This window comes from Centruroides vittatus, unplaced genomic scaffold (assembly GCF_030686945.1).
Source record: "Centruroides vittatus isolate TY-2023 unplaced genomic scaffold, ASM3068694v2 contig_425, whole genome shotgun sequence".
NCBI classification, from domain to species: domain Eukaryota; kingdom Metazoa; phylum Arthropoda; class Arachnida; order Scorpiones; family Buthidae; genus Centruroides; species Centruroides vittatus.
Window position 1 is genome coordinate 1,037,578 of NW_027122231.1, and position 27,863 is coordinate 1,065,440.

A 27,863-nucleotide genomic window follows, 5' to 3' on the forward strand; every position below is an offset into this window, starting at 1 on the left:
ATTATTCTTGAAAATCATATATTGTCTAAGAAAAGCCATTCTAAAAGGATTGCTTAAACATTATCAGGAAAGAAAACCCAGGAAACTAAAGTAAAATTGAACTGTTTTAAAATCAGAAAAATCCAATCAATATTTCAAATTTCTAGTTTCAGAGAATTTTTAATCTTACATTTAAAAAATTTCATGCCGTGTTAAAAAGTTATTTATTTTATTTTATTTTCTTTACAAATTGAAATTTCATGTATATGACAAAAGATTTCCACCCTCCCCAATTAACCCAGATATGTAAAATATAATATATAATAATACAAAAAAAAAAAAAAAACAATAAAATAACAATAGGGTTAAAATATTTTAAAATGTTTGCATTGAACTTTCCTTAGCTATTACTTCAAATGGTTAAAATTTTATAGATTTTAACCATTATTTATATTAAAAGTAATACAAAAACACTACTATCTGGTATAATAAAATTTCTGAATTTTTCTGTAAGACAGACATACTTTTGCAATTTTAATCTGAAATATCTGAAGAAAAAGAAGGCAGCATCAAGAAAATAAATAAAAATTTGAGTGTAATCAAATTCTCTTTAAAACTGTTAGTTAATGTTCATTGTCATTTCTAACAGTTATCTTCTGAACTTTTTTGGCTTAATTATTTTTTTAAAACAATCACTTATATCACCTGCCTTTGTGACTTTGTGAAATTTAAATAAAGTTATATGATTCTAAAAGAAGAGAGTGAAAGTTTATAGAATAAATTTATTATATATATGTTATATGTATATAAAATAATTTTTAATGTATTCATGATGAACGACTTCTCTTGCTAAACTCGCTGTTACAGCTTTCTTAGAAAGTCACAAAAGAATTGCTTTTTTGACCTCATTTTTACTAGTACAGGTTTTTATGGCAAAGGCTACATCAAAATAATGTTTGCCAGTTGTCAAAATCTGCCAACAGTCTAGTTCTTATATTTGTAACTTACAGAATTGTCATAAAGCAACTTTCCTAAACAAAATGTAAACCAATAGTGTGTCTAATAAACTTGAAATAAAAAGTGCAATTTTTTCATCAGTAATCTTTACAAGTTGTAGAGCAAAAAACATTCTTAGAGATTAAATTTGAATTAATATCTAAGAAAAAATTTTTGATGGTTAGCTAATGAACACTTAAACACTTAATTTTACTGCTATACTGTTTTTTGGCTTTTTGCTGTAACTTAATTCAATCATTCATTCAATCACCATTACTAAATGTCATTAATACTTTCCTACCATAATTTAAAGTTTTATTGTAAAGTTTAAAAAATAACCAAAGATAATTGAACAGTATTTAGTATCTTTTTTTATTATTTTCAAGGTTTATAATAGAGCAGATTATTTGAATGTTTTAATTCTGTTCTAGCAAATTTTCTACAAAATATATGCCAGTGGGAATTATATACAGCTCAGGTTATCTGACAAAATTAACAATTATAATTTAATAGAATTTGAAGTAAATAAAAAAATTTTCAATTCCATACATTAATAATGATCTCTATTCTGTCAAAACTGAATCAAGTAAAAAAAGGATAACATAGTTGAAAACAATATTAAAATTTAAATTGAAAGGAAAATCTCTCTCATACAATTTGTTTTTTTATAACTGAGTTTTATATATTGTAAAAATTTATGTATTATATTTATGTAAACCTATGTTGTAGTTTTCTTTGCTGTAAATACCATGATAAAGATAATCATAGTCAATATTCAGAATCAAACTGAGAATTGGTAACAAATATTTAAACATAATAATAGCATCAAAAATATTGCATTGCAAGTATTATGGTTATTGCCGTAATTTCATTAGTGTTATAAATCATAACGAAATATTTATGAAATTTTACACTGATACTCATAAACAACAATGAAATGTATTAAGTATAAATCATATGGATTTCAATTTATTATATGAACAGTTCTTGATATTCCTGATAAAGTAATGAGTTATTTTGTATAGTTTATTACAGTAACATATCAATTCTATAAAAACTTTAGAAATAATTTTCAAAAGGAAAATAAGCATTTCAAGTAATTGAATACTAAAATAATAAACTTTTCTCTACCCGCGCTTAAAAATCAACAAACAAAAACCCTTTAAGATACGATCTTTTTATTTAAACTTCTAATGTTTTCAGTCAGTTGATTGACTTCAGAAAAAATTGAATAATTCTGATTTATAACGATATATTCCAAATAATCCAAAAAATAGGTTTTGTTCATTATAAATTGGAATTATTCGATTTTTCCTAAAGGTGGTCGATCGACCGACTGAAAACGTGAGAAGTTTAAATAAAAAGTCTGCATCTTAAAGGATTTTTGTTGTTTGTTTGTTAAAATAATAAAGCTGCTGCTTACAGAAAATCTTAGTCAAATTTGTAGCAGAGATTGTGTGTGGAGTAAGAAATTAGTGTTTTCAATTTTTCAAAATTACCTCACCAGACATGTAAATAAAGTAGTTTGCTTACCTTTACATCTAGGATTAACACATCGTTGTGCACTATTTAAAAATGTTCTCAGATTAGCTGGTAAATCATGTTGACCATAAGGAATTTTGGAAATTTTGATGCATCTTGCTGCTAATTCTCTCAGAGATGGTGGAGTATAGGTCATGTCTTTTACAAATCTCACAACTAAGGGGTTATCACGCAAACTTAACTAGAAACAGAAAAAATTTCTATTAAAACTTCTAGTAATTTTAAAAAGGTTTATGAAATATTTTTTTAAATGAAAATTTAAATATATTAATTTTATACTTTATCATCATACATTATAATTAACATAAAATTAAACTGGCAACATAATGGATTAGAATGATTACATATTAAAAATCTGTTTAAATTATAAAAGAATACTAAAACTAGATCTAAATAATCAAATATAATTAAATGAAACATGTATACTTATACATATTAAATGTTTCACAATTCAAGATTTTAACATTTGTAGATCCAATTGTAACTGTTAACAAATATTTATCTGTTGTAAGATTAAAGTACTATTCATTTTCATATAATTTAAAAAAAGTTAGAAATGGACACCTCAAAAATACTTAAAATTATAAATAAAATATTACACAATTAAAATTTTATGTTAACAAGTAAATAAATTATTAATTCAGTTTTAGAATCAAAGTTTCAAACAACTGAACAATTTGATAAGGATTTTATTCTTCCATGTCAAAACACTGGTTAGAATGCATCTTTGCTTCTCATTAATAATCTCTTACATATTTATTTAAATATAGTCTCTAATATTAGCTATTACTAATTTATTAATTAAGTGCTTATTAACTGCCATAACAAATATCAAAACCTTAAAAATCCAACAATTTAAGACCAAAAGCATTAAAGTTTTATTGCTGGATTTTTAAGGTTTGTTATTTGTAAAAAGTAATTCATACAATATTTCAATTGCCATATTTGTACATAAACAATCACCATCTGATGCAACTTTCAGGCCAAATTATGTAGTATCCTTAGCTTAACTATAGTCTAAAAATCTGGCAGATACTTACCAGAAAAGAGTTTTTATTTACAATCTCTAGGAGATTATTGCTTACCTGGTAGTGCATTGCCACTCCAATGCAATTAAACTCATTATTGAACTGCACAAAGTATATTTACTATTCAATAAACTGGTTAATTTTCCACATACCAATTCTGTTGAGATAGCCTTGTATAGTTTGAAAAATCCCAATTTCTTTGGCTATATAAAATATTTCTCTCTTCCATAAATATTTTAAAAGGTATTTTACCACCAGATGCAGTCAGTCTTCTTATTCCTTCTCTACAGTGTATTGATATTAAAACATTCAGAAAACATCAATTATGCATTACACAACATTATTTTATTCACACTGCTCACTCAAGGAATGAGTGAAGATGCACTCTACCTAAATTTTACAACTTTTAAGCACCATTTCAAAAAATATGTAAAGCTTAAAAATGTAAAAAAAAAATATATTAGCATAAAGATAGGCATATACAAAAAGTTAAAATATACAATTTTTTTTCTTTTTTACTTTATTGGTTTATTGTTTATTTTTAATTAGGTGAATTATTTGGAGGTGGTAATTTCTTGTTCATTAAAACATCACCATATGCAAAATTAAAGAATAAAAGAACCTAAAATTTATTTTAAAAATTTATAGATTAAAATACATTTTTAATACATGAATTCTTTAAATAAAAAAAAGTGTCCAAATCTCTCATACAATACAATTGCATCCACTGACCATCTCACTTTGAAGATACAAATGGATCTTTGAAATATTTAATATGAAAGTAAACTGGAATATAAATTGGTGTTATATACATATATTTATTTACTACTGACTGATTGACACATAAAGATATGTGTATATAATAAATAAATGCTATTATTCATAAGTTTTCTTGATTTTTTTAACAAGCTATTTGAATATGGTACTTCAATTTTATAATCCTCACCATAAAGCAAAACAAATTATATTCAATAATTTTAAGATAAATCATCATTAATTTCTTGCTTATAATGGTACAAACAAAATATTTTAAAATATTACCAATTATTGCAGAATTTAGAGAGAATCGTTGAATTTTATTTTAAAATTAAAAAACTAATTTTTCTTCTAACTGAAATTGTAGAGATTTTTTTAATTAGTTTCAGTATATAGTATTTTTTAAGTATTTTGTACTTTCTTTTTTTATGATAGAATGAACCAAACGTATTTTTATGACTTGGATTTATACAAAAAGTCAATTTTTTATCAATTAACTGACTAACAGCAGCAACAAGGATTGGATCTTTGAAAAAAACAAGGTAAAATATTCTTTTCACAATATCATGATACAAATAATCATAGTAATAATTAACAAACTGTTGAAAAAACAGTTTAAAATATTTAATGTTTAAAAAGCACAAATCTTTTTGTTATGCTAATCAGACATACTGTACAATTCACAAAATCATTTATCAATTCATCCAATTCAAACTACTTCTCTAAGAGCAAAACGTCTTTAAAAAAAATACCATTATCTTACAGCCTTTATACCCATCATCAGGAGTTATTTCTCTAACTGACTCCTGATAATACACAGCCTGAAAGCACTTTAAAAATTTTATTCTAGCAGCAGTTTGAACTATTATTTTTATTATTTATTCTGTCTAAAGCTTTTGGCTAGTACAAATTAATGTTTATTATATTTCTGAAAAAATACTATAAAATACTATTTATTTAAATGTACTGTACATGTACACAATGGATTAAAAAAATCACAAGTTTTTTAATAACCTTACTCTTTTCAATTTTATTAATTACTAGCAACATGTGCCTGGTGTTACTCGGGTTTTTGAGAGGGTGTGGAATTGAGTGGGAAAGATAAAAACAATGGTCATATTTATTGACCTGAATATTTATAACAACAAAACTGTAAAAAAATGAAAAACTGCTTGGGCTTGTTGGACAAAGATAAAAGATTATTTTCATCCTATTGCATAACTTGCAAAACCTTACCAAATACATTCGGCAACACATTTGTTTTTAGATGCCAATAATGCTCTCTCATATATCCATTTGTGCTTTATGTAGTAAGTGTTATCAAATTATTATCCAGATCTTCAGTAAATTTGTCATCACTGAGATGTAAAAATTGTTTAGCAAAATTCTTCTGCAGATCTGTCTCCCAATAGATGGATCATCATCTAAAGGAATAACTTTTTAAGGTGATTCCATAGCAATGATGCCTTTAGGCAGGCATTAAGCAGCTAGAAAAACCAACAATCTATTATCAAAAGACCAGCAACAATTAGCATTTACTTATTTTTTCTTCCAACAGATTGTGCTACACGTAACATATGCAGAATTATATACTACCCCAATATTTCGGAGGTAATATATAGGTCCTGGAATCGACACTAAGCTAAGTAATACTTATATGAACTTTGATTCAGATTGGTTTAAGAAAAAAAGATTTGTGTAAAGGGCAAACCAACAAACCAATGAACCACAAAAAATTAACAAGAATTGATTTTTATATATATACATGATATTTGAATTCATATGTATTCAGATTTATTTCTTTAACATTAAAGTTGAATCCATTTTTATCTTTAAATATACTGTGTGTGTATAATAGTTTTTTCTTTTCATTATATACTGATATGTACAGTGGTGATATTCAAAATATTTAACAAAGGGTTCGCTAGCAGAAAATTTTTCCCTGACAATCACCGACAAATGAAATGGAAGTTTTGGCTAGAAATAAATACAATACCTTTTCTTGCGATATATCTAATAATCAGTGGTGTATTTGGAATGTAACGAACCCTGGGCGAAGACCAGGAAATAATAATATATTAGTGCTGTCGACCTTTTTTTTTCTTTTAGGCAGAGAAATTTTTCCTCCCGAATGGCACTACTCATAGTAAACAGATGTCATCATCTCTCGTAATACAATATCCTTTTTATTTCTCTGTCCATAGCCCGACACGTGTTTCATGGCCAGCTTGTATTATTTTGCGCATGTAGGATTGTGGGATCTTATAACTGGATCTAGTTTCAAAAACTCTCTTGAATCGATTGCGATTAAACCTCGTTTCAGTCGAGATTGAAACGGTTGAGAGAGATTGCACCAAGACATAGTCCCCGAACTTGCTCACAATCTAGATTGAAATGCTCGGTGTGAATGGGGTATAAGGCTCTAGTTTAGTAGTATTACAGAGTATAATATGTATATTTTAATATATTTTTAAAAAAAACAAAACCACTGAGAAATGTTCCGTGCGTTTAACAAGGTTCAGGAAACTGAAAATTTTAACAACGGGTTTGGCCAAACCTGTGCGAACCCGCTGAATATCACCACTGGATATGTATGTTAAATGCTTTCAGTCATTTTTAATGACCTCCTTCAAAGAAGAAAAATACACATTGTTGTTCTACATTTAAAATGTATTTTTCTTCCTTAAAACATAATTAAAATTATACTACTTTTAAAAGATATTGCTGTGACATTAGTATTATTAAAAGTACAGTTTTTTAAGCATAGACCCATTTTTTGAGATTTACAAAACCAGTTTCTTCTAGAAAGTTCTCCTGAAAAACTGGCAGATTGCCTGCAAGTCATGTTACAATATAAACAACAACAACCCTTGTTTCACTCTCTTAAACTTCAACTGCTTGTAACAACCCACAGGTGTGGTACATAGTTTTATTGTATGGACAGATGGGAAACAGATGCAGAGAGCACAATCACTAATAACTCAAAACATTTGTGGACTTACATCCCTCTTGCACTGATCTCTTCAATTTAATTTTCATCAGATGCAAGAATTTTTGTAACTTTATCATCATTTGAAATATATTTATCCAATGAAACAATTTTAAAATAACTAAATACATTTATTTGCATTTTAAGTAATATAAAAACAAATATATTTAATTTACAACAAAACTAAAAATAAAAATTTCTCATTTACTTCATTTACCATTATGAAAATACAATAATGAGAAACAAACCAGTCAACCTGGGAATGTTTTCCTGCACATATATTCCTCCCTTTCTCCAAATAGATCATTTATGAGACTGTTTATGATACAAGAGAAATTTTTATCCAAATTAGGCTGCAATTTGAAATCGTAGACCTATAAATTCCCACCTCATCGGTCTGTCCATCTGTCTTTCCTTAATCTCGAGAACCGAGTTACGTAGATGAAAGACAAGACCAGATATGAAAACCTTTGAAGCAGAATACCTCAATTAACTATAAGAACTTCCAATGCAAACCAGAAGTCATGTTATTTCAATTCAAAAATTTTCCCCTGAAAGGTATTAGATGACTGACATAACTCTATTGTTAAAGGAAAAGTATGATGTACAGGGGCAAGCCACTTCTAATTTGAGATAAAGAGCATATATTAAAAATTGCAGCCCGGGATTGTGATAATGTCACAATAAATAATTGTTTGTTTCAATTTAAAATCAGCTTTAATGTTAAAGTAATACTTTGAAATGCTAGATTCATTGCTTTTCATCCACTTACTACTTTGAAAATGTTTATTTTCAATCTCAGGCATAAAAACATTACATATTAATTGATATGAAGAAAATCAGATTTTTTCTAATGAAACTTTCTTATTCAGCATTATTTTCCTTTAACTGTTCTTCCTTTATCAATTATAACTAATTTAGTCCAAATCAATATCTTCCATCTTCCTTCAGGAGTTAATTTTTTTGTATGAGAATTACAACTGAATATGTTTTAATTAAAATTTTTATATTTTTTGTTAATGACATCTATAACATGTTATAGAATGCATACAACAATCAATTATACTAACAATGGTGTTTGTGAATACAAGAGTTTAGTTTATGAGCAGATTTTTAGAAAACACATTGATGATCTCCAATCATTCTCAATTTTTTTAAAGAATAATGTCAATTTGTCAAAAGAAATAGTTCCTTGATGGTATTTCAACAAATATATTCCATCAAAATGTTTCAAAATCAGAAGTTAAAATCTTATTTAAATAATAAACTGAAAAATAATAATGAAATAGGCTGAATAGATAACTGAAATAGATTGAAGTCTGCGTTCTTCATTGTTAAAATATACCGAGTGATCAATTGAAAATAGAACTTGCTAGTAGCAATACAAAGAGTTTGCAAGTAGTAACATGTAGTAGTATGAAGATTAAATGATGTATGTTAGAGACTTAGCAAAATGAACTCAATATAAGCATGGCCAATTCATAGAATAATCAAGTCCTCATGCTACTTACTGAGTTTTATTTAATTTAGTCATCTAATACAACCATAAAAATTTTATTCACCAATATGCTTATAATAAATAATTATCTTTAAAGTTATCGGAAAAAAATTAGATACTTTAACAATATTTGATGGTTAGTTAGATTTGAAGTTTTTAATACAAGGGTTTAGACAGGGCAAAAAGTGACAGGTCTAGCCAGTTATGTCTCTGTAAGCACTTTTGAGTCTTTTAACATGTCATAATCATTCAGTTGTATGTACTAGTGTTTTGTATATAAGTTTACTGCCTTCTGAAATGCGATTTTAAGTTGAATTTGTTCATTATCATTTAGTATATTCTGTTAGCTTAGTTGTCAGAAAATATCTGTTGTTAAAGATAGTACCCTCAATACAAAACAGCCAGTTCTCTGGCTGTTTTTTATTGATGGCATGTTAGTAATATTTGTTGGATTGTAAGTGGGATGTGACAAGTTGAGAATATTGGTTAAGTATCTCTTGTTATTAGATAGTTATGTGTTAGTTTGTGTGTCAAGTTCTCAGTCAGGCATATACTAGTGTGGTAGAGTCAATAAACAAAAGTCCAGCAAATTTGCAATGTGCGACTTCAACCTTAATTTTGTTTTAAATAATCACACTACGATTCCTTTTATAAGAAAGACAGCATTGGGTATCCAAATATTTTTATCTAAAATTTCTCTATAAAAAGTTGTAGTAAAATTGATGACAAGAATCAAAAAATGGATATAACAAATTTATCTTGGAAAAATTTTCAAGTACATAAAGAAACACACTATATCTTAATAGTCAAAAGAATCCCACTTTTATTGGTTAATTATGAAAAGTTGATTTAAATTTAATTATTTTCAATATAAAAAATTAATTACAATAAATGAAAAAAATAAGTTAATGAATAATGAATGATAAATTGGTCTGTAAAATAGTTTCTCCCACTCTGGCTATAACAAGCATAGTTAATTTCCTACAACAGTTAACTAAACAAGTATAAAGTAAAATTTTAAAATAAGAAATTTGGTAAAAATATCAATTATCTTGAATAGACAAGTGCAATTGTGCCCCAAGAACTTAAACCAATGAAAAATAAAATGAAACAATAATACTAATTAAATTTTGCAGTTTTCTCTCATTTTAGTTTGTTGCAGTTAGATTCTGATCTTGGTTTTACTTTTTTCATTATTTTTCTATTTACTGTTTTAAAAACAAATTATGATATTGAAGCAATAGTAAATAGTCAAATCATGTTCCTGAAAATAAGACTGAGTCATATTAAAGTTTTTGCTCCAAAAGGAGATATTGGGTTATAAAATAAGACCTAATATGTCTGTCATGGGTCGCAAGAGACATATTAAATACGACCATCTGGCTGATGATCTTAACTGGGGCTTATTTTAGGGGTACGGCTTATACTACAAGCATCATGAAAAATCATGCTAGGGCTTATTTACCAATTAGCTCTTATTTTCAGGAAAATATAAAACTACTTGAAACCAATAGAAAGGCAGTGAAAAAATTAAGTAGTCAAATTAGTCAAAAGAAACAATTGATATCCAAAGTAAAATATCTGCAATGTAAAAATATATTGCACTAAGTAAAAGGTTATGGCACCCAAAATGAAAGTCAAATTTTTTCTTGGGAGCTTACCTCTGGTAAAAATAAGCTCCCAAAACAATACCATAAGCATTTACTTTCCAGGCACAATCATACGACTAACTACAAGTGTTCAGTGATTTTTATCTACTTGGCCACTGGTGAACCTTAAATAATAAAAGCTATTTTCTATTACATGAGATATGCATAACATTTTTCTATGGAATGGCCTTTATGGGTTAATATCATTTTGATATCTAAATTTATCGAAATGACTGCTTTCTAAGAAATTTCTTTATATACTAATTAATTAAAAAGTGTTTTTCTTACTTCACATTTTATTAATAGTGAATTTCGAGGTCAGGGTCGCTGGAGTCAAAAGAATTTTACCGACTCTGACCAAAAACATCCAATTCTGGCAATTCCAACTCCACAACACTGAGTACTACTACCACTACTTTCCAATTTTTCTATTGGCTGGTTGTTCATTTTATTAACTCTGGTTTTATGGTATGTAGTTTATTGTTGATCTAACAATATTTGAATTATTTACTTATAATGTTTGTATGTATGTTCAATGATTGGAAGTATAACTATATGAAATAATTTATAAAACTTCAATAATAAATATTTTGCAATAAAATAATACATATTAATTTAGAATAAATATGTGTATGTATGTGTATTTACATTTAAATAAACATACCTCAATTAATCCTCGTAATGTTACTATTTCAGGTGGAAGAGTAGTTAAAAAGTTTTTATGAAGTGCTAATGAACGAAGACGTCTTAAACATGATATGGTTGAGGGTAAACTTCTTAATTTATTTTCACATAATACTAAAGCTTGTAAATATTGTAATTGGCCTACATCTGCTGGAATTTCTGTTAACTGATTTCCTCCCAAGTACAGAACTTCTAATCTTAAAATAAATAAAAAAATGAAAATTAAATATTCTTTTCTTATAAGATAGAATACATTCCAACAATGTTTTAGCTTAATTTTAATACTTTAAAAGTTAACAAATTACTCGGAAAATTAATGTATAAACCATTGATACTTATAACAAAAAAAAATCTTAAATGAAATAAAAGAATTTTATTTAATATTACTTTGTAAAATAAAAATTAAATTGAAAACTCAATTATTAAATTTTGAATTATTAAAAAAGATTTAAAAACTTAACATTTAACAATAAACTAAATAGTTTAGGACATTCTCTGACAGCAAAACAAACTTATACATCTTAACCTGTATTTAATTATGTCATTATATATCAGCGACAATTACTAATTTGTTTTGTAACACTAATTACTATGTATATTTAATATAAAGAATGATTTTAAAAATTAAGAAGGTGAAATTAATAATTACAAACATACTATCTATAGTCATACTATATATAATCATCTATTATCAAAGATACTATAGGTTATTTGTATAATTCAACTATAAACAAAAATCATTAAAAATATATCACTTAAGTATAGTTGAAATTTGTAACTTAATGATAATTAATACAGAACAAAAGTTTAATTAAATCAGAAAAATATTACATGGATTACAGTTATCATTGGAATATGAATTCTGATTATTATGATTCCGAGGAAGGTAAATGTTATAAATTTTGAGCTGATTCATCTCATGTGTGTTCATACCTGAAGATAGCATTTCTAACTTTCACACTGTTAAAAAGTGTATTGGATCCTTCATTAATTAATGTTACATAAATAAACATCTCATAAAACTAGATAAAATTCAAATTAACACAAACATTAAAAAAAAACAATCCAGCAAAACATGCATGTTCATAAAAATGTTATAGTTTGTCTAACCATCTTAAAAAGTCAACAGATTTAATTTAAATTCAAGCAGTGATTATAACTAGTACAAGTTTTTTTAAAACAAAAAAGAATATTGATATGATTGGCTGCAACATTACGCATGACAAAAATTGAAAAAGCATAAGAAATTCAATGATGGATGTATTGGTTCAGAAAATTATTATTTATGCTTCAAGAGATGATGAAATCTCAAGATACTTCATATAAAGGCTTCCAAATGGGGGGAGGGATTGTCTGCATCCTTATAATTAATGGGCATCAATCTTCTGGTTTCTATACAGTGAAACCTCGCTTAACGAGCACCTCGCACAACAAATATTTTGCATAACGAGCAAAACAAATTGTTAAAATTTGCCTCGCTTAACGAGCAATGTTTCACATAATGAGTGACAAGGAGAGGGGAAGTCCCGAATTGTTCACATGCTCCATCAGTCTGTATTTAGCACTCGTTCTACTAGCATCTTTGTGTCGCTTGTGATCACATATTTTTCCAAACTTGTGTTCACACATAAACATCTGGTATTCAGGTACTGATAGGAGTTTCTAGCTCGTATGTGGCTTTATACTCCTTGAAGAAACAGGAAATGATCGCTCGGCAATCAAAGATACAGCCTTATAGAAGACAGCCAGTCCAGGACGACAGAGGAGAGGTCGCAACACGACCAAAGCCAGCCTTATAGGAGACGGCCACCATGAGAAGGGGAGATAGAATGCCTTCCAGGAGGACTTGGGGGGAAGCTGGCCCCTATGCAAGAGTCATTGGCAAGGAGAAAAACCCGGAAAAAACTCCGGTTGACAGCTCGTCCGAGTGAGGCGCGAACCCCCGATCGAACTCTGGGGTTTAGGGTCTGGTCACCACCGTTATGAGTGGAGACGGAGTCCACTCGGCCACATATTAACATAACAACCAAAGCCTGTTATATAATAAACACCCCAAACAATGCGCCAAATTCTTAGACTATGTAAAGGCTATAATTAAATAATAGAAATTAATTAATTTGACTGGAGATAGGCAGTGATGCTGCCATCTCGTATTAAATTTTAGAAATGTCTGAATTAAAAATTAACTATTTATAATTATTTAATACGAGATGGAAGCACAACTGCCTACCTCTAGACATATCAATTAATTTCTATTATTTAATTATAGCCTTTACGTAGCCCAAGAATTTGGCATATCATTTGAAGTGTTTATCAAACATATTATCTGTGATTTTTTTTTGTCTTCTGCAAATTGAATTCTCATTCCAGGTTGGTTCATTTCATGCTAGAAGAAATGATATGATGATTCACGCTCCTTAACAATGTTTATTGTATAAATTTCTTTGAATAAACATTATACATAAACTGTTTAAGTATTTTTTTCAGCATGGAACGCATTATCATATTTTACATTAATTTCTATGGGAAAAATTGTTTTGCTTAATAAGTGTTTTGCATTACGAGTACAACTCTGGAACAAATTATGCTTGTTAAGCAAGGTTCCACTATATTTCCAATTTTCCAAGATGTTTAAGATTGTCAAACTCCCATGTTGGTTGTAAGATGGTAGCTTCATTTAGATCAAGCTGAGCATCATTCTCCATTGTAAAGGTTGTATAGTACATCAATTTTTCTATGCTTTTTCAATTTTTGTTACATTGACATTGCAATCAATCTTATGAATGTTTTTTGTTTAAAAAATTTATTCTAATTATGACCACTGTTTGAAATTTTAAACCTGATGTTGACTATTTAAGAGGGTTGAAAAGTGTCAGTTTGTCTATTAAAACATGTTTTGTTAAATTTTTTTATGTTGGTATGTTAATTTAATGTTTGTTATATAAGATGTCATAAACAAACATCAATATGTAATTTATAAGGATGCCTAAGTAAGGATATGTTACACTGAATAATATTTTAGAAAGACATGATATTAAATCATCATACTTCATCATGTGCAACATTCACATTTTTTGTATTATTAAAATTCTAAAGATAAAAAATATCAGAAAAACATTTCAAATGTCACTCGTGTTATAGTGTTTTATATCCTGTTATTTACACTCATAAATGAAATAATGCTGATCTTAATCACAAACAGGATATGACTTTTCGTAATAAAAAATAAAAATATTGTATACAGATATTTACATATGCATAACCTGTTAATATGCATAGCTTGTTTCTACAAGTCTTCAATTATTTTAATATGAGATATTTTAATTTTAATACTGTTAGCTATTTCAGAATTATCTCCATATATTTTGCCCATTATTATAAAAATGAAATTTTATGACAGTAGAAACTGTTTCCCTTAAGTGCCGTATTTAAAAGCAAATGTTTTAATTTTTATTATATAAAAACAGAAATAACAATTAATATATATATATAAACAAACTCAAAATAAAAAGTTATGCACTTTCTTATAGCAAATACATGAAATATTTGAAAAGTTCAAAAAGTGAGTATTCGAAAAAATAAGCCATAATGAAATATTCTTCATACATTATATGGATTAATACCATCAAAGAAAATCAATTGATTCCTGAGTCTTCCTCTTACAAGAGGAGGAACAGGAACTCCTGTTGATCTCCAACTGTAAAATCTGTTTTAGCAGTCTATTTTTGTGTTATGTATTCTTCCCATTGTAATCTTCTGTTAGCTGTCCATTTCTCTATTTGTATATTGCAATCTAATTTTGTCTAAATGTGTCTTTCCTGTACTTTCCTCTACCTTAATTTTCTATGTATTTAACAATTGTCATTTCTATCCCATGTGTCATTATACATGTACTATTGTTTTATATATTTAATTTGTTTCTTTTTTATATTCTCATTATGTTATTTAAAAATAATTTCCTATCTTTTAATACAATACAGGTATACCTCGTCTTACATCGGTAATTGGTTCCAGGAGAGGCGACTTAAGTCGAAAAACGATGTAAGTCAAATTTACTTGTGTAGTTACGACGTAAGTCGTAGTTTTGACTTACGTCATAACTAAACGCCAATAATGGAGGAAACGCCAATAATGAGCACTTAAAGACCGCTAAATAAGACGACAACACAGAAACATAGATGTTTTCATGTTTTGTTCTCTAGGATTTATGATGATTATATTAACATTTACTGTAAATGTACATATTTTAATATGATTTTATGTGCTTTCAATGCTTTTCTAGTGATATTACGACTTCAATGTTTGTGGCAGATGGATTTAAAGTCGAAAAAACTGACTTAAACTTGATTTTTATTTTTCCATATACTTATAATCGGGAACAACGTAACTCGAGGTATACCTGTATATTCTCTTATCCCATTTAATTGTAGAACCAAACAGTTTATGTAAATTATACCTATCCTATTATTTTAAAGCACAGTTTCAATTTGGATCTAATAGGTTCTTTGTAAACTCATACATTTTGTTTCTCAGATGATATTTTTATTTTTTTCTGCATCTATCTTAAATTTATAAAGCAATCTCTAACTCACTTCATGCCAACCCATTGATACCACGTCAGTATATTAGATTAATGGTAAAATAATACAATTTCTATGCTATATTTTTTATTTTTTATTTGTATTTATTTAATAAAGTTTTGAATGAAATAGTAATACTACAAACATCAATTGTCTAATTCCACTAATTATTTCAAATGTCATGTCATTTCCAGGCATTTTTCCATTTATATTCTCAAAATAATTACATTTCATTAATTAGGTTCATTATTTTTCTATTGATATTTTGTTTTGTCATAATATCTGTTAGGTCATGCAGCAATATTCTGTCTAATGCTTTTTCTAAATCAAATCAATGAAGTATAATAGTAGCATTTTAAATTCTGGAGAATTTTCTATGATTTGTCTAGCATGAAAAGAGCATCTACATATGATCTCTGAAATTCTTGCTGTTTATCATCTAAATATGAAGGTCACTGGCTTGTTTTCCTTCCTATGATATATTTATTGACAACAAAATTAGGTCTCTTCTGTCCAATTTTAATGTTAACTAATATTCTATCACTAGTACACATATATCCTGTTATTTATTTTATTTCTAAGTTTGTTATGTATTAATGTTCCAATCCATAATTTTAGTTATTTTCATATATAGTAGATTCAATAACATACAGGTCAAATTTTCTTGTTTATACTGTACTCTCTTACTTTTCTAACTTCTACACAAACTGGATATGTATAAACGTAATTACACACCTTTAAAATCCTTAAAATTTCAGTAAATAACTTTGACAAATGTTTTTGATCCTAGTAATAGATCAAAAACATTTGTCTGTTAAAGTTATTTACTGGAATTTTAAAGTTTTTAAAGTATGTAAAAATTAACTCTCTTTTCCTTTTGGTTTTACTGACAGAGCAAATTTGAATATTTTATGATTATAATTCTGCTTTTAACTCCTGTTCTTTGCCATTTGTTCCTCTTACATTCAAAGTATTCTGCTTCCTTTTCCATGCTTTAGTTATTTCAAATTACATATCAATCTGAAATCCATATCTCTTGACTCTCTGAACAATCTTAATTTAACATGTCTGCATGGGTTGTTGACCTGGTTCATAGATGCTACCTGTATTATCTGGATATTGTATCACATGGTAATCATTTTAAAAATTTTTCATTTATACTTTTGTTAGAAACATTTTTGATTCAAAATCATAAAAAATCATAAACTAACATTATTATATATAGTATTTTTATATTTTTTCAGAATTTTTCAATCAAGAATAATCTGTAGCTGCTAATGAAAAAATAATTACAATGTAAATTTGGATTACTATAGTAAAAACATAAGCAAATGATAACACAATAATCCTAATTAAAACCTAAAATTTTTTTACTATTAATTTATGTTTATACACTTACAGTATATATAAATTTATATTTAAATATATAATTGTTTTAATTAAATTTACTGAGAAATACATAAAATTAAATTATTATAACTAAGTTTATATTTGTGAATTATGAAAATGGCCTTGGTCTAAATCATATTGATAAATCTCGAATGATAAAAAATTCCAAATACTAAATGGCAAAAAAGTTTTTTATCCATGAAAGTATTGATAAAATAACATTTTAATCTACTGATAAAACTGAAAATTTTACTGATTACACTATAAATTCTGTACTATATTAACCTTTATTTAAAAATATGAATTTAAGCTGATAATGTAAAATAAAAAGATTAAAAAAAATAAAATTATCATATACAGTATTAATATTTTTGCACTCTTATTTTTTGTAACTTCGAAAACAATTATCAACACTTTAAAAATGTTTTTAGGAGAAAACAGAAAATGTAGATAGTTTCTCTAATAAATCTAATTTTTAATTTTATTTTTCTAGTTATATTGGTAGTGGTATCAGTGCAATTAAAAAAGATGATAACAGCTAAAATTTAGATATCACAAATTTTCAGTTTAATTGTTCCTGAAACTGTGTTTTTACTGTGTATTGTGTTCAATACTCAAAACAAATTTTCAGTACCAAAATCTTCTGCACCTTTAGAGAGGGCCAGTCTTAAATATTTATTACTTGAGCTACATGAGTCGGTTCAAGAAAAATTATTAGATATTTATTAAAGATTTGTTTAAGATTGCCGGCGCACTCTGGATTTAATCTCGGGGAGCAGAGTTAAAGGAACAAAAAAATTTTTGATGCAAATTCAATAAAATTCTCACTTTACCACTAATTCATTAGTATAAAAATAGAAGACACATCACAAAGAAAAAATAAATTTTAATTAGAAAAAGATCTAGTGTTTGCTTTCCTTTCTGTTCGGAGGGTGCCGGGGCTCTCGGGTTCCCCTCCGAGTGCAGGTTAAGATTGTATTATACATATAACATATATCATTTTATCAGATAAACTAAAATACTAATGACATCTTTCTACATATACGCACACAAATTTATACACCCAAATGAAATTATTACCGCCACTTTAATAAGTCCTTCAAATACGAATCGTAGCAAGGCCATATCGTTCATTTAATAATTACACTGGCAGAAATGCTTCTCCTTACATTACTCGTAATGAAATATTCTCTAGACTTAAAGAATTATTTAAAAACTAGCAAAGGATTACCTTTCCAATCTTTTAATATCTCCAGGGATTTGTTCTATCTGATTTCCACCAACGTAGAGCGATCTCAATTCTCTCAAATCGAATATCTGCGGAGGAAGGACCTTAAAGTTATTACCACTTAAATTTAATACTTCTAACGTTGTTAAATCACCGAAATTCTTCGGTAATGACATCTCGTCTAACATATTACTGCGAAGGAGAAGTGTATTGAGACTGGTAAGTTCGAGAATTCCATCAGGAATAACGTTCAGGTTATTATAACTCAAATCTAATAGTCGAAGATTCTTAAACATTGTTATATACGAAGGAAGGTATCTTAGACGATTGTGATGCAAATAAATGTACGACTTGTTCCTGCATTCGTTCTGCTCGCACGTGGAAAGGATGTCTTCCAGATTCGATCCGTCTAAATCGTTGTGAGACAGATCCAGTATCTTATTGTGAAAATCATCCCTGTCGTTGGATGCGAATCCTTTCTGCTGGATGCAGTCTTCCGCCATATCCTGCGGTCGAACAAAAAAAAGAGAACTTAAGCAGATTTGTATCGGTCTATAACATCTAAATTATCTAACATGTGTTATAAATAATTTCCGATAAAAGATCCAACGTAGATATTAATCAAACGCATAATTGTTCTAAATAATTGGACGAGACAGCACACCACGCACCGACCTACCTCCCAATGACGGATCGACCGCAGCGCCAATCACGTGCTAACAAGTGATAACGTCACAGAGGTCATTAATTGATCCCGTATAAATTGATTAACAATTTACATTTCCTTAACACTGGAATAATGAGATGGATTGAAGTCGATAGAATACAGTAGATAGTCTAAACAGTTAAATTAACAACTAATGATTTAGTTGTCCTATTAACTTCTTACTATCAGTAATTTATGTCCTAGTCAAAACTGAGAATCACTGCGTTAGCCGGTAAATGGTGTAACTAGGCCTGCGTTTGCCCTATTATTGCCAGACTAGACAAATAAAAAACTAAATGTTTATTTCAAATTGATTGCTATGACTGATTAGTCTTAGTCTGCAACTCTAAAAACTACTGAAAATGTATATTTTTAACTCATTAATTATATGTAAGTTGAAATGTTACCATATATTATAAATACAAATTTAAAATATATTTTCTTATCAATAGATCAAGAAACAATGCTGATAATTTTTGTCAAAATTACAAAAAAGAGCTTATAAAAAATTTTATTATCATATTAAAATGGCGATTTTTAGGTTTATTTATTGATTTTTTCAAGTTTGTATCAGATACTTTTTCAAAAGAAAATCTTGTTTGTAATTTATTCTTGCAACTAAAAATAAATTTTCTCATTTTAAATGGTTTGATGATGGTTTTAGATTGTGCGAGATCCTAAATAAGTATGGATTTGCGAAACCTTTCTTTATATAAATCTATATAATATAAAGCTCACTTGTCAAAGTTTCCTTGTAAATTTGATATTTTACAATATCTAAGGTTCTAGTTAGTGCTGAATTATAAAAACTGAACTAAAATCGAACAGCCGCAAGCACTGAATTGGTGTCTGAATCCCTAAAAGCGTGAGATCCTAGCAAAATTTTAGGTTTCTTACGTCAAATAGAATCCTTTAACTAATTTTGGATCTATTGAATGTTATTTCTTGGCAGAAAATTCTTGAAACCGCAAACAATTTCTAAATATCACATGGTATATAGAATATATTTACAGTAATGTTTAAATTTTTAAAAAATGTATTTTTAATATAATATTTCCTTTCTAGGAAACAGAATTTTTGAAAGAGAATTAATCGTGTTTAAATATAATTATTTTAATTTCACTTTGACTAATTTATAAACAACATGTCATAATATTATTAATTAATATTAATTAATTATATTATAATTTAATATCTGTTCTCACACTCATCATTTTTTAAAATTTGACGTAAATTTATCAAAGGTGCCATCGAGCGATATTTTATTACAGCAACTTGGCTAATCTATGACGTTTATTTATTGTAATTCATTTGATATTCAATATAAATGCCTTAACAACATCTAATCAAGCATACTGACGTTTAATCGATGACGTTTTTGATCAAAATTTCATAATATTTTTTGGAAAAAATAATATGCAAAATCAATTTACAGCAGTAAATATTTTTTAATCGTTATGTAAATTTTACTGGGAGTCCTCATAAGTTAAGACTGGAGATGATGCAATATTATACGTGATTTGATTTATTTGTTTACGACAACTCGAGGGCGATCTGCCGAAGGAGGACGCCTCCCGGGAGGACTTTCTAAGGGAAACTGGCCTCTATTTAAGTGTTACAAATCCCGGAAAACTCCACGCGAAGTCCATTGGCAAGGCGTGAACCCATGGCCAACTATAGTACCAGTTTTATCCACTCTGCCATTGATGGGCAATATTAGGCGTCATTTCTACAATCTTGAAAATATGGCTTTCATTCGTGTTTTCAAATGAGTAAAATCAATTTTTTTTTTTTTTTTTTTTTTTTAAAGAAAGAAAATTAGTTTAATGGAATTAGAGTTCATTATTATAAAGGAAAGTAACAATATATATAGTCAATGAGTTGGCATTAACAAGAAGTCGTCTTAGGACGACTTCTTGTTAATGCCAACTCATTGACTAAAGCGTGTTGCGAAATGGACCTTGATTGGGAGCGAAGTGACTTTGTAAGGAGTTTAAATGAAACCTTACCACCTTATAGAAACGGCTTTAAGCATTTCAAGGCCTTAAGCTGAACTTTGTATGAGGTCCCTTACCAATCTTTTACAATTTTAGAAGTCAATCACAAAAAGAAGAGAATTAACATAAATACATTCATTTTAATAATAAATGTTTTATTATTAAAAAGTATTTGCAACATATTATAAAATAAGCTACAATTTAAAAAGGAAAACACTACAAATTTTGTCTTTGTAATTTTTCTGATCGCAAAATGCGCGTGAGTTTTATTTTTGAGGCACCTTTGGAACTCGAGGTCGTAAGCTACAGCTTACATAGCTTACTTGTAAATACGTTCCTTCCACCTTATTATGAAATTCTCAATGAGGGGAAAAGAAAAGCACGACAAACAACTTTTAACAAATATTTTACGAGAATGAATGATCCTCAGCCCAGCCTATCATCGATAGATCATCCTCAAATGGGGCCATTATCGCAGAACTTAAGTTGCATCCAGTGGCACTATTGTACGAGATCAACACAGTAGCGGTGTAAAAATTGTATCGTCGATTTAGACTATAAATGAATAAGATGATTTCTCTACTATTATTATTATTTTGTATTAGTAAAGATTTCGGTATTAAACATGTTTTTATTAAATTGTATACAAATCATTATTCATTCATGGATGCCTTGAACATATCCCTATTTATTTCATAATAAAATGAGTTTATTTTGCGCCGATTTTGTTTACGTCTCCTCCTCTGAGAACGTATCACCATGTAAAATGAGGACAGTCTGTAAATGGTTTCGAAGCCCAGAATAAATGATTGGTTGATGGAATAAGCAACGCATTACTTGGGCAATCTGTCAACGAGATGCTTCCAGCAGAACTTTCTATGGTACACTGGCCCCTAGTTACGTATTACACAAATGAATAAGACCCAAAAAAACTCCACGTGGCTAGCTCGTTGGTGAGGCGCGAACCGCGATTAGTGTTTAGTGGTATTATTCACTCAGCCAAATGGCCCTACTGATCCTCCCTGCGAAAGACTTATTGTAAGAAATGCACATATTGTAACAAATTATCACACATAATTTTATATCAATAATTAACTAATTACAATTCGCAGTCTTTTAAAAAATATGCTAAAAATAAATTTATGAGTCATAGCAACAATTCATCAAGATGAATATTTATTATCGTATAATTTTAATTACAGAATTAATCCATTTTTTCACATAAAAAACTGCAGCTGCTTATCTTAATTGGCCTATTTAAGGTCAAAATAGATTAATTGATAATATATAGTTATGAAAGATATCAGTTAGAACTTCATTCAACTTTAAAAGTTTCAAATTTTTTATAGAGAAATAATCAATATTTAAATTACGAATGATCTGTGAATTTACGTTTAAAACAGAGTAATTCAAATTATTCATTGAGAAACAAAGTTTTGATGAGTTGAATACTTTTTGAAAGCTCTTAGATTTTTTTAGAGGATAAAAAAAAATTAAAATTATTTTAAAATTTTAACAGAATGTATTTTTAAAGGAGAAAATGTATTTCTATTGGAAAATTTTCAAATTGCAGGCCTGTAAATTCCCACTGTAGACTGCCTGTTCGTCCGTCCGTCCTTCGTTAATCTCGAGAACGGAGTTAAATAGATGAAAATCGCAACTAGATATAGAAAACTTAAGGGTTGAAGACCCATATTAACTGTACATGAACTTCCGATGTACACCGGAGATTACGCGATGTTTTAAATTAAAATATGATACAGAAATTGCGGTCCAGCATTGCGACGATGTTACAATAAATAATTGCTTATTATTGTTTAAGTATATTTATAATTAAATTTATTAATTAAATTAACTTATGTTAGTGAAATTTTATTCACATGCTTATTTGTGGATGATATCCGCTTGAAAAAAAAATTACATAAGGTAGAATAATAACGACTTAAAAAATAGACTGCATAATAATAATAATAATAATAAATGTAATTAAAATAAATTTATAATTCACACGTAAATTAAATTTATTCGTCTCATTCATTTACAACGTTGACTCATTGCCAAGATAATGAACTAGGCTAAAGTCGTTGATTGAGCTTAGTCATAATAAGTTCTAAAAGATTAAATCTCACATGCGAAATTTGCTTGAAGCTATATAAATTAGATTTCATAGTCTATTATAAATTGTTAATGGTTATTTTGACAAAGCTGAAGCAAGAATAAACATGATAAGACTGATAAGAGGAGATAAAGTTAAGTTTTTCAGTAACCTTAACGAGCAGTGATAGTATTTAATACTTTATATCTAGTACAAATACAAGTATAATAAAACTTTTCAAATTATTATCTCTTAGGAGAAAATTTATTTTTAGTTGTTTTTGGTGCCATTGAATTTGATCTCGTATCGCTTTCATCGATTATCTCTGATATATAATGATATAAAAAAATATTTATGGCTAACTGCTTGCGTTATTCAAGGATTTAATTTGGAAAAACGTTAAAAAGAAGGTTGACTAAATAGGCTATTTTACATAAATATAATACAGTAGAGCGTCGATAAGTGGAACCAATTGGGGACTGGGGTCCTTCCAGTTAATGATTTGTTCCAGTTTCCGACTTTGTACGAAAAAATACATTAACCTGTCCGATGTTCAAATTTTTCTCCGTTGCGTGTCGCTTCGTGTTGAATTTTCGTCGATTTTAAGCCTAACGAAAATTTTTATAATAATCATCGAGGCTATCGTATCGTTAAAAATTATTTCTGCATTTTGTACAAACAAAATAAATATATTAAAGAATATAAATAACATGAAAATTATACTTTAGAAGTAAATTTAGTATCAAAAACATTCGATTCAGCACGACACAGTCCGACTGAAAATCGTTCCACTTTCCGCCATTCCACTTACCGACGTTCCACTTATCGACGCTCTACTGTATTAAATTTATTGTCTAAACTACTATGATGAAACCTGCATTAACGGACATTTTTACAATCTCAGATTCTTCAAATAAGACATCTATTATACAGTACTTACCTCTAAATAACGGACAAACTTCTCGGTCCCGATAGTATCCACTATTCGGAAGTTATACCGTATTTTAACGCCTGATACAGAATGAAATTGAGAGAAACTATTCAGGATACAGAATATAATTTAGTAGTTTTAATTATGAGGCTACGTTCTAATTCGAAATTTTGATTTTAAAAAATGTCTCTGCAGAGTTCTTTGTGATATTATAAAATAATATGTCTCAACAGTTTCTCTTTCGACGATAACTCAAAAACTGTTCATTTTGTGCCTATGGAAACATTTAATCAGGACCACTAGAACTACAAAATATCAAAGATTCGGCTAAATCCACCAGGATCCATTTCCCGTGAATCCTTTATTTAAATGGCTGCCATTTTGTTTCAAAGAGGGGGGAAATATGAATACATCAGATACCGCGCTTTTACGACTTAAATAGTTACGAAAAACATAACGTCTTATTTCTGATAAATTCAGTTTCATAAATTGAAATTATGTTAAACGTTAAAGTTATTGCCATTTCTGATTTAAACCTCTTTAATAAGAGTTTTGTAAAAGCTGTCTGGAAGTATTGCTTAACAATATTAACGTTTCTGTTGTCAGTACTTTGCAAAAAAATTCCGCAGGTTTCTCTAAATTTGTATGTGGCAAATACTATACAATTTTGCATTTTGTAAAACAAAGTACATTTTATATTAAATGATTGGCATAGATGTAATTTCTATATGTTGACAGTAGGAAAGCTATTTTAAAAAATAAAAGAAAAAACGAATTTATCTTAGAAATCCTCACTAAGAATATGATTCATGAACCATATGATATTTTCATTAATTATTATATAGCCCGATAATGCATTAAAGTGAAATTATTACAAAAGATGCATTCGTTATGTCCAAATAATGTACAATATTATATCAATTTGACGTCATCTTTACAGTTTTCGTATGAGAAAGTGTGAGAATGACGTAAATTTAACGTACAGTACAAATGTACACTATTTAGCAAAATTCGAATACAGTAATTTATATACAGTATAGACTTTAGATTTGAACAGTAAGGAGTTAAGAAATGAGAATATCAATCAGACATTTAATTATAACAATTTTTTAAAAATATTTTATCATTAATTACCTTGATAATATCACATATTGTTTATTTATCTCTGCATGATTATCTGTACTATTTTAAATTCATATCCGTTACCACAAGTCTGTGTAATTTTGAACTTATATTAAATTTAATAAGTCAATATGTATTTTAAATGATAAAATTTCAAATCTAAAAATTTAATTTTTGATAAAATAATAGCTGATTTTGTAGAGATATTTTTATATTTGTACTATTTTTAATTATTGCATTATTACTAAACACGTTAACATTTTCATACATAAATTTAATTAAAAATTGATTTTCTTTTAAAGTATTCTAATATTAATGTTGTACAATGAGTCGTTAATCAAGATTTATCTCTCAATAAATACGAATTACTAACCGCAAATGACGTTGAAAGGCTAACCTTTTCAATGCAACCTTTAAACGTCTCAAACTCCAGACTTCGAGGTATCAATGACCTTTTAACTATATATTAATTTTATTACAATCGATATATGATTAATTTTAATATAAAATAATCGTTATTAAATTTATTCTGTGTAAAATTTAAGCCTTCAAAGCCTATATTTGATATTTCTAAATTATAAATTTTCTGCTCTAAATATTTAAAAGTGTATTAAATAATTTATTAAAAAATTTTAATTGAATTTATAAAATTAATATTTTATAAAAATAAATTATTAAATACGAGTGTTTTTATATCAAAATTTTGTGATTAAAATTAGATTAAGATCAATTTTTAACTCGTGAAATTTAAAGATATTACAAAAAAGAACATAAAAATAGAACTGATGTGAATAAAGTTACGAGAAATTTTAACAGAATTTATAAACAATTGAAAACAAAGCATCTACAATCAAGAAAGTAGGCCTATATATATATAAATATTAAAGTAATTACACTAAATGTGTACTTACAACACGCCAACTTCAAAGCTATCGGAGATTTAGATTGAATTTCTAAAAGAAAAATGTCTCAGATATCAATGATGTTTATACAGTGATATCAAAAGAGGGCAAAGTATCGATAAACAAACAGTATTCTCTCAAGTAACAATAGAAAACGAGAAGCAAATAATATCAAACGTCAACCTCCAAGTTTCAAATGTCTTAAGAGCAGCAAATTTTATTTGACAAAATTTATAAGACGAAGAAAACACGGCGTATTTAATTCTGTCTTAGCATCGCATAGTCATTGTAAACAATAAATTTTTATATTTTAAAGTTTGCATAATCATTATAAATATCAGTCATTAAAATTACACGTAAAGTGTATTACATTTCATCATTTTAGGATATAAAATAAAGGACAGTAGTATGTATGCAGTAGTATTACGTGTTATAGATTATAAGTTAAAGGCTGACATATATTAAACTTATGTCAAATATTTGCTGAGTCATTTTTTTCAAGGCCTTCGAAACCTTCATTTCTGATATTTGTTATCATAAAATAAATATGATATTACTAAACTAAGTTATAAAGAGATACTTTTAATTGGTTTATAAATTTTCAAATGATAGCAGTCGGTTTTTGAAAAATCTGGCGAAAAAACAACTGTAACATATATCATGTCTATTTTCTCCAGCTTGATAAGAAACACAAGACTACATTACTGTATTACTTGGAATTATACTTTATAGGTTTTTTAAAAATAATTCTGAGTTTAATCAATATTAAAATACTTGTAGAGATTTATTTACATTACTTAAGATGATTTGCAAAACGTGAAAAAATTCTAAAACATCTTAAATCTGTTATATTTATTAACGAATGGAAATTTTTGATTGACATTGTTGTGTTTACATGACATTTATTTTTTCTTATTTAACATACTTAAAATATATAAAATACATATATAATAATCTCTCTCTCTCTTTATGGAGGACGATTCAATTCAAACTATCTGAAGAATCACAAGGAATCGGATCCTACAATGTGAATAATAAATCTGACAAATTATTAATTTGATTTAAAGTAAAGTAATAAATTTCGGATTGTTTTTATATAATTATTTTTATAATTATATAGTATTTTATATAGCTTTTTTAATATATAGTTATATAAATTGTATATAAACCTTGCATATGCAAAATATAATGATTAATTTATTATAAAATGCGACAGGACATGTAAAATTGTTTCTTTAATGCGATAACCTTTGACTAAAGTTAACAATTGTTTGCTGTTTTTAATGAAAATTCATTCTAGTAATAAATACTTTTTAAAAATAATTTAACATCTGATTGATGATCGATGTTTGTTTCGAAAATTATTTTTCCATTTTCTTATCAATGTACTGTACTATACCTTATTGATTTTTAACAAAATTTTCAAAATTCAAATTCGGGAAAATTATCCTTAATAAATTATCCCTCCCCATTATTATTTGAAATAAGGAAAACATTAAATATATTTATATAGATTGTTTGTTACTTAAATAATTTTGTGATTGACTACATCTATAACACTATAGTTATGAAACTCAAAATCATGCATAAACAGTATTTGTAGCACCCGTTCCATAAAGCCGTGCCACAAACACTGCATTTATACATGATTTTGAGTTCCATAAGTAGGGTTCTAAACCACAAAATACCGTATGACAATTCGTTTATAATTAGCGATTATGGAAATTGGCCCATTCGCTCCGCTCGTGTGTCAAACTTCTATTTTATATAAACAAAAATTAATTAAAATTTT

General features: G+C 27.6%; 1 protein-coding gene across 2 annotated transcripts in view; it reads right to left on the reverse strand.

Moving 5' to 3' along the window:
• LOC136976805 (leucine-rich repeat-containing protein 58) overlaps positions 1-26,103 on the reverse strand; it is a 29,751-nt gene extending 3,648 nt beyond the window's left edge. Inside the window, exons 1-4 of one of the 2 annotated variants that reach the window (XM_067272181.1) lie at positions 26,081-26,103; positions 18,322-18,824; positions 11,102-11,318; positions 2,509-2,698 (exon numbers count right to left, since the gene is read on the reverse strand). In XM_067272181.1, the coding sequence (XP_067128282.1) occupies positions 2,509-2,698; positions 11,102-11,318; positions 18,322-18,821 (907 nt within the window). In that variant the 5' untranslated portion in view covers positions 18,822-18,824; positions 26,081-26,103. Of the gene's footprint in view, positions 1-2,508; positions 2,699-11,101; positions 11,319-18,321; positions 18,825-18,997; positions 19,024-26,080 lie in introns of those variants that run through there. The other variant, XM_067272182.1, reaches the window with a different exon arrangement.
• Between the last annotated feature and the right edge of the window lie 1,760 nt (positions 26,104-27,863).